Source organism: Chinchilla lanigera, unplaced genomic scaffold, assembly GCF_000276665.1.
Source record: "Chinchilla lanigera isolate Chin_1 unplaced genomic scaffold, ChiLan1.0 scaffold00096, whole genome shotgun sequence".
In the NCBI taxonomy this organism is placed as follows: Eukaryota; Metazoa; Chordata; class Mammalia; order Rodentia; family Chinchillidae; genus Chinchilla; species Chinchilla lanigera.
Genome location: NW_004955497.1, coordinates 7,436,313 through 7,445,279, shown reverse-complemented (window position 1 = coordinate 7,445,279; position 8,967 = coordinate 7,436,313). Strand labels below are relative to the sequence as shown.

At 38.4% G+C, this 8,967-nt stretch overlaps 1 protein-coding gene across 1 annotated transcript in view; it reads left to right on the top strand.

Annotated features, from left to right (window-relative positions):
- Nucleotides 1-4,064: 4,064 nt before the first annotated feature.
- Flt3 (fms-related tyrosine kinase 3) overlaps nucleotides 4,065-8,967 on the top strand; it is a gene marked incomplete at its 5' end in the record, with an annotated part of 83,683 nt that continues 78,780 nt past the window's right edge. Inside the window, 1 exon segment of the mRNA XM_013505445.1 lies at nucleotides 4,065-4,186. Within this exon segment, the coding sequence (XP_013360899.1) occupies nucleotides 4,065-4,186 (122 nt within the window).

Genomic DNA, 8,967 nt, shown 5'->3' with positions numbered 1-8,967 from the left:
AGAGAGAATTCTTTCTCCCTGCCTGTCTACGTCTTCATGCTCTGTCAGGCTATTAGCAAGTGGGTGACGGCCACTTATGCTGGTGAGAGTGGATCTTTATTCAGTTCTGATAAAAATGCCAATCTCTTCCAGAAAAACAGATGCACCCAGAAACAATGTCTTAGCCACTAGCTGGACATCTCTTAGCCCAGAAAGGAGGACACATAAGATTAACCATCACAGCAATGAACCTCTAACTAAAATAAACAGGAGGAAGAAGAAGAAGAAGAAGAAGAAGGAGGAGGAGGAGGAGAAGGAGGAGGAGGAGGAAGAGGAGGAGGAGGAAGAGGAAGAGGAGGAGGAGAAAAAGAAGGGGAAGAGGAAGAAGAAAAAGAGAAGGAAGAAGAAAGGAGGTGGAGGATGGAGGGAATAAAGGAAGAGGAAGGGAGAGGGGAAGGCTTCTGGGTTTCTAGCTTCCATGATAGTGGATGAGTTGATACTAACCAAGGAAGAGAGAAGATGAAGCAAGCTTAATGAGACAGATGAGTTCAAACTGAGTTTAAGTTTCCTGGGAAGCCATACATATAGAGGCATGAGTTTGAAACTCATAAGCAAACAGTGGTTAAAATCATGAGAATTTATAGAGAAAGAATATAGAACGGGAGAGTAGTGTGAATGGGACCTTAGTCTACTGCTCATAGACCAGATGAGGAAAGTTGGGCTCAGAGGCTAAATAACTCACTCAAATTCAAAGCTATCCAAGCTAAGATTTCAGGCAGGGACTTAGAACTCAGGTCTGTAATTCTTACCTGGTTTTCCTTGCTTCCCAAAAAAGGTTTGACTTGAAAATGAAGCGTGTTGGTATCTTTGTGTTGTTTTTCAAGTCAAAGTCCGTAACTCTCAGTAGAGAGTAAATTTTATGCCTACCTGAAGTACAGTTATTAGTTCTAATTTCCCCCAGTATCCTCCACTCGCACACAAGTCCTTTTCCTTCAACCACTTTGAGAGCTTTTTCCAATTTCAAAGTTTCCCTTTGAATGGATTTGAAACTGGAATCTGGGAATTTCCAGTAGAGTTTCAGAATGGATTCTTGGAAAGACCCTTACTGTTGACAGCAGCAAATTTTCCTTTAGCCTTTTCAAAAGTTAAACTTGTTGAGGTACAGTTTTTGTATAGTAAATTTTGCCTTTGCAGTTCCGTAAGTTTAATTAAAAATACAGTCATGAAAGTGCCACGACTCTCAAGGTATTGATATTTCTAGTCCCCCTAAAAGTTCCTATATGTTCTTTTGGACTCAAAACCAATTCCTTACCGTCAGCCCTGGTAACCAGTAATCTCTTTTCTGTTGCCATCACTTTTCCTTTTTCAGGGAGTCATATAAGTGGAATTTTACAACCTTTTTGAATCTGTTTGTTTCTGAGACTTATCCATGTTGTTATATACCAGTATTATTTTCCTTTCTGTTGCTGAGTAGTATTGTATTTTGATATGCCACATTTTTTTTATTCATTAAGCAGATGATTGGTCATTTTTTTTTTCCGGTACCGGGAATCGAACTCACGACCTTGCACTTGCCAGGCAGGTGCTGTGCCGCTGAGCTAAATCCCTAGCCCCTAACCGGTCATTTATTTGCTCCCAGTTCCTACCAGTTATGAAATAAACAGCTGTATGAATGTGGATATAAATTTTTCTTCCATTACAAGTTTTAAGTTCTCTTGTGTAAATACCTAGGAATGTTACTGTATTACTGGATTGAATGCTAAGTGAATGTTTATTTTATGCAAAACTGCTGGACTGTTTTTCACAGACTGTGCCATTTTTATGCACCCTAAGAATGCATGAAAGTTACAGTTGCTAAGTATCATTGTTAGCATGTGGGTCAGTTTTTTATTTTTGTTTTTAACTACTCTCATTAGGGTATAGCAATGTCACTGTTGTTTTGATTTGTATTTTCCTAGTGACTGATGATGTTAGGCAACTATTCATGTACTTGTTATATTTTGTTTGGTGAATTGTCTCCTAAAATATTTTTCTCATTTTTAATTGGATTATTTTCTTATTATAGGCTTTAGGAGTTCTTTGGGTATTATGCATGCAAATCCTTTACCAGATGTGTGTGTTCTGGACATATTTTCTTCAGTTGATAGCTGGTCTTTTCATTTTTTAGTAATGTCTTTTGAGGATCCAAAGTTATTAATTTTGATGAAGTCTACTAAAGCGAAAAATTCCCCTGGACTAAACACTACTTAGGTCATACCAAACCAAGCTTAAAGTTAGACCTTAAAGGAACAAAGTATTTACAACAAATTTAAGAATATTTGACTGAACACAAAAATATTGGGTGCCACATAAAATTCACAATGCCTAGCATGCAATTATAAATTATTAGATACAGAAAGAGAAAAAATGAACCCATAACTAGGATTAAAATCAGTCATCCAAAACAAAGCCATAAATGGCACAGAAAGAATTAGCAGGCAAAATATTAAAGTAATTATTACAATCGTATTCCATTTATTTTGAAAATTGGGAAATTATACATGTTAAGCAGAAACGTAATACGAAAGGGTACAAATTGAACTTCTAAACATGAAAACTACAAATGCACTAAATAGGAACAGTAGCAGTGTAAACACTGAAGAAGAAAATATAAGTGAGGTTGCAAGCATAGCAATAGAAACCATCTAAAATGCACAGAGAACCAGGGAGTTCCAGGAGAATTTCAGATGGTCAAGCATATGTGTAATTAGAGTCCTGAAGGATAGAGAAAAAAAAAAAAAAGAGGATAGAAAACATATTTGAAGAAAGAACAGAAGAAAAACTTCCAAATCTCATAGAAAGATAAACCTATAGATATATGAAACCCAGGTACATGACTCATGAAGAAAACTATAAAAAGTTCATTATAATCAAATTGGTTAATACCCTCAATAAAGAGAAAACCTTAAAATCCTCCAGAGAAGAAAGATATACTGGTTCAGTAGACATCTTATCATAAATGATATAAATCAAAAGGTAGTGAAGCAACATCTTTAAAGGATGAAATTAACAGTGCCTGCCTAGCAAGTGCAAGGTAGTGAGTTTGATTCCTGGTACCAGAAGAAAAACAAACAAACAAAAAAAAGGGGGGCTGGGGATTTAGCTCAGAGGCACAGCGCCTTCCTGGCAAGTACAAGTTCATGAGTTCGATTCCTGGTACCAGAAGAAAAACAAAAGCAAAGCAAAACAAAACAAAACAAAAGGATGGAATTAAAAAATGCACGCAGAGTTTTGCATACAGGAAGCTATCTCAGAAGTAAAAGAGAAACAATTTCTTAGGTGTACCAAAACTAAAAGAAATCATTACAAGGCTGCCGTAATAGAAAATGTTAAATGCAATCCTTCAGACAGAGGAAATAATATAAGATAAAAATCTGGATCTAACAAAGGCATAAAAAACACTGGAAATAGTAATTGTGAGTCGATGTAGACTTATACTGTTTGAATCTCCTTAAAGGACTATTGACTAAAGAAAAAGTAATAATAACAACAACAGTATCTTGTGGGCTTTATAGCACGGTAGATCATGGATTTACTGCAGTGATTATAAAAAAGATTCTATAAGCATCCACAAAGTAAACAGGAGTTCATGTACACACAATTTCTTGATCGCACTAGACTCATTTTTAAGCCTATTGGTCACGTGTGCTTAGTGACCACCATGTTGGACTGCACAGGTGTGGAGCTTCCCATCACTGCAGATGATTCTGTGGAACACCCCTGCTTTAACTACCCCTACATCTGGTTTTTTTGCCCCGCACCTGTTCAAAGTAGACTTACTTTCATGCAATTACACTTCCTCCATACTTTCATAAAGTACACATTTTTTTTCGTTTGTTTTCTGGTATCGGGAATCAAACTCACGACCTTGCGCTTGCCCGGCAGGCGCTGTGCGGCTGAGCTAAATCCCCAGCCCCTACTCCATCCACTCATGTTGGCTGGTTTTGCCTGATTACATTGCATTTCTGTTCTGGGGTAAGATAAATACATACTTACTTTTGAAGGTGTGCATGTATCAATGTCATTGTTTTTATTTTGTTTTACAGTTGTTTTTTCAGTAATGATATTTGAGACTATTACAAATCAAGATCTGCCTGTGATCAAGTGTGTTTTGATCAATCATAAGAACAACGATTCAGCAGCGGGGAAATCGCCATTCTATCCCACGGTAAAGTAATATTAAAACTATACATGCAGTTATTTTTCGCTGGGGACCATACTTTGTAAGCTGTTGAAATCTATCTTTGCTAACGGGGCTTTTTTATTTGTTAGGAATGTTAAACACTCACATCTGTGTGCCTGCACCATGTATATTCCTGGCTACTTGCACTCCATTTCCTCAAGAACTGTGGTCCGGGGCTGTGGTTAATGGTAGGGCATGTTCTTGGCGTGGATGAGATGTTAGAGTCCATCCCCAGCACTGAGGGCTGGAAGTGGGGCTTGGGAGGCGTGCGTGTGTGTGTGTGCATTTGTGTGAGTGTGTGCATATGCATGTGTGTGATGATTCATGTTCTCCTTTGTGATGGATTCAGAAAGGACCCTGATACCTTGCATGAAGAAGTAGTGACTATTTCCTGTTTTCCTTAAAGAGAATCCAAGCTTGCATCTCTAATTTCCAACCACCTCAAAGGTATGAATAGATTTTTCCACTGGCACGTTAGAGTCCATTTATATCATCTCTACTTTCCAAACTTGCTCTTACTATTGTCTTATTGATTTCTATTTATATACCTGTCTAGTTCCCAAGCCTGAAAGCTGAACTTCTCTTTGGATTGCTTCCTCTTTCCTTGCCTTCACAGTCTGTCATTTCTCTCTAATAGTTCTCATATCATCACCTCGCGTTCTGTAGTCTCACTGCCACTTCCCTAATGTACACCCTCGCTATCTTCCTCAGAGTCACAGATCTCAATCAACCTCTTCCTGCTGCAGTCCATCTCAGATATGGCTGCCAAGCCAGCCTGCGTGAGGCCCAGTATGACTTTGCTCGGCTCAGAACCTTCTGTGATTTCTCATTCCTTAAACTGATATCCAAATTGCTTCCTGATCTGGCTCTGGCTCTTTCAAATTCCAACCTGTTTTTTCATCCTCTTTCCTATGCTACTCATTTACATAGCTATTCTCACCTCTTTCATTTTTAGATTTTTTTTTGTTTGTTTGTTTTTTGTTTTTTCCAGTTCCAGGAGTCAAACTCACAACCTTGCGCTTGCCAGGCAGGCACTGTGCCACTGAGCTAAATCCCCAGCCCTCATTTTTAAAATATATGTGTTCTAGTCTGGTATCATGGTGTACACCTGTAATCCCAGCACTTGGGCAGCTAAGGAAGGAGGATTGCTGCAAGTGTGAGGTCAGCTTGGGCTAAGTAGTTGAGTTCAAGGCCATTTTGAACTACATACTGAGACTCTGTCTCCAAAAAATGTACTGTAATGGAAAAAGCTTAAGTGATTAGGACTGAAAATATTAGAAATCTCTGTACAATAAAAATTGAGCATGAATGAGCCAACTTTGTGGACATTTCCAGTCAGGGAAGCAGACTCTTGTTTTCTTACGTAAGTCTAACACATAAATACATGACATTATGGCCTCCCAAAATCAGAGATATGAAAAATATTGTGAAGTTTTAAAAACAGTGTGAAATAGTTTTCAACAATATTTTATATGAATGTGAAATCTTCAATTAAATACATCATTTCTTAAGGGTTAGAAGTATTGATTTAATTTTTAAATAGATATAGGTATTGTAACCACAGCTCATTAATAATTAAAGCATTTCAGTATGGCTACAAAAATGTTAGTATTATCTGCTAAGATAGTACTAATTGTTATTAAATTTTTAGTGTTTATTCGGTATAGAAATATACCTATATATACTTGTTTTTTTTTAAAATAAACACAATCTTCAAAAAAATTAATGATGATGGTCTTAGTTCCTAGTAATAAATCCTATATTTTAATATAATATAAATTATATTATTATGCAACATTCAGGATGATATGAAGACCCATTGGTTCTTAATAACATTAAAAAACAAAACAAATCTATACTGCTGCAAAGATGAACAATCCTCATAGTACACTTTCATCTCATTGAAGTTGAATCTGTTCCTTTGGAATATTTTTCCACTTCAGTGTCAAATAAATTGTTAGACTTTCAGTGGCTTTAAAAATGGTTTTAACTGCTTCTATAGCTTACAGCTCTCAGGTGAGACATCTTTCTGGAAATCTTATGTTCAGCAATGTTTTCAATGGGACTCTTTAGTAGACAATGTGTCAATGCAGCTGTCTCAGTCACTTTCTCATTGCTAGGACAAAATGCCTGACATACAGACAACTTAAAAGTGGAGAGGTTTATTTTGGCTTACGGTTTTAGAAGTTTCAGTCTGTGGCTGGTAGGCTCCAAGGCAGAATCAGCAAGGTAGAATGGCCTGGGCAGAAGACAGCTACTGATCCTATGGAAGTTAGGAAGTAGAAAGAGAAGGTAGGCAACAGAGAGGAAGATATATCCTTCCAGGCACACTCCCAGTGAACTGCCTCTGCTGACCAGGGCCCGCTTCCTAATGGCACATTCGGCTATGGATACATCAGTAATTGCTCCACTGATGAGTATAGCACCCCCAATCCAGTCACTTTCTGCACTCATGAGAATTTGGGGGAAATTTTGGGTCTAAACCATAACATTGTGTCCCAGCCCCAAAAGACTCATATCTGTCTCATTAGACAAAATGTATTTAGCATATCATTAAGAGCTGCCAAAGTCTTAACGGTTCTAGCATTGCTGGAAAAGCCCCCCACCACTGCAAGGCTTAAGGCAAACTGTTAGGCATGAGCCCTTACAAAAGTTAAAGAGAAAGTTAAACCCTGCCAACATACAATGGCACAAGATAAACATTTCCATTCCAAAAGGGAGACATGAGAAGACAGAAAGGAATGGGACCAAAAGGGCTAAAATCCAACAGGATAAACATTAAATCATGTAGCTCTGTGTCCAGCACCTGGGGCAAGTTGTGGCAAGACATGAACCCCAGAGAACTTGGGTCCCCCTATCTCTATGCATTGCCATTTGCAACCCCATGGCCTCTGAGGTTTGGTTTTGCTTCCTGCCTGCAGCTTTCCTCAGCAGACATTCCACATTTTGGGCTTCTCCAAATTCCTGGGGTCTCCACTGCAGTTTTGGCTTTACTCTAATAACTTCATGCACTGCCCTCTCAGGGTTTCACTGCCTGGCCTGTTAGGCCTTCTTCTGAAATCTGGGTGGAAGCCTCCTAGAAGCCACAATTCCTGCATTCTCTGTGGCCATACATCCAGCACCATGTGGATGCCAAGGTCTTTTGTCAGCTTGGGCAATAGCCAGCCCCTTTTGGATCACATTGTAGAGGTCTTAGATGGCTGAGCATTGTGAAATGAATCCTGGGAGACCAATTCCCTATGGAGCCCTTCTAAGCAGGGGACCCAGCTCCTCTCTTCTCAAAGCAAAGTCTTTTAAAGGAACTTACCTTTACCATTTTATACCCTTGTAGGGTCTTGCTGATTCCTCATATGCCCTCAAACCATCTTTACTATTATCATGATGCAAAATCCTTGGCTCTTTTATAGTTAATGCTAATAGTTTCTGCAACAGTGTTCTCCTTTACCCCAGCTTTGCAGGCATTTCATTTCTGATGAAACTCAAAACTTTTAAAATCATTCAGTTACGGTATTTGCACATGATTCTCAATGTGGATCTGTCCAAAAGCTGCCAATAGAACTCATGTTACAGTCTGAATATTGGGCTGCCTTGAAATTTTCTCAACCTGATTAATTAGTCCACTGCCCTTTATTTCAGTATGCCATACAGTCTCAGGACATGGAGGAAACATAGATAAATTTTCTGCCAGAGTGTAACATATGGCCTCTAGCCCAACTGACAAAGGAATCCTTGTTACTAACTGAAATCTCCTGAACCTGGTCTTTACATTCTGCATTTTGGTCTTCTGAGCTTTGTCAAGAATCTCCCATCCCAGGGCTGGAGATATAGCTCAGTGGCACATGCACCTTCCTGAGTTTGATTCCTGTTACCTGACCCCTCCCCCAAAAAAGAATCTCCCATCCCAGGAAATTAACATGACAAAGATAAGCCAATACATACCAGTTATAACCATCAATGTAAATGGCCTGAATTCACTAATCAAAAGAAACAGAGTGGAAGAATGGATGAAGAACCAAGATCCAACAATATGCTGTATACAAGAAACACATCTAACACAAAAAGAAATTCATAGACTAAAAGTCATAGGATGAAAAACAATACTCCATTCAGCAGGAACCAGAAAAAAGCAGGGGTAGCTATTCTATTTGTAGACAGGGAGGACTTTAAGCCAAGAATGATCAAAAGAGATAAAAAAGGTTACTACACACTTGTTAGAGGAAAATTTCAAGAGGAAGAGATAAATCATAAATATGTATGCACCAAATATAAGAGCAATCAAGTGTGTAAGACAAATATTAATAGACATGAAAAATCAAATGAGCAATAACACAGTTGTAACTGGGAACCTTAATACCCCATTGTCACAAAGAGCTAGATCAACCACACAAAAAGTTAGTGAAGAAATATCAAAAACTAAACCAAACCTGTGAACAAATGGACTTAGTAGCTGTTTACAGAGTGTTCCACCCAACAACATGAGAATGCACATTCTTCTCAGCTGCACATGGGACATTCTCTAAAATAGACCCATATACTAGCCTGTAGAACATGCTTAAGTGAATGCAGAGGAATTGAAATTATCCTACACATATTATCTGACCATAGTGCAATGAAATTAGAAAGTAATGGCAAAAGAAACTGCAAAAACTCCATAAACACATGGAAATTAAATAACGCTCTCCTGAACAACCAGTGGATTACAGATTAAATTAAAGAAGAGATTTAGGGGATTTAGCTCAGTGGCACAGTGCCTGCCTGGCAAGCGC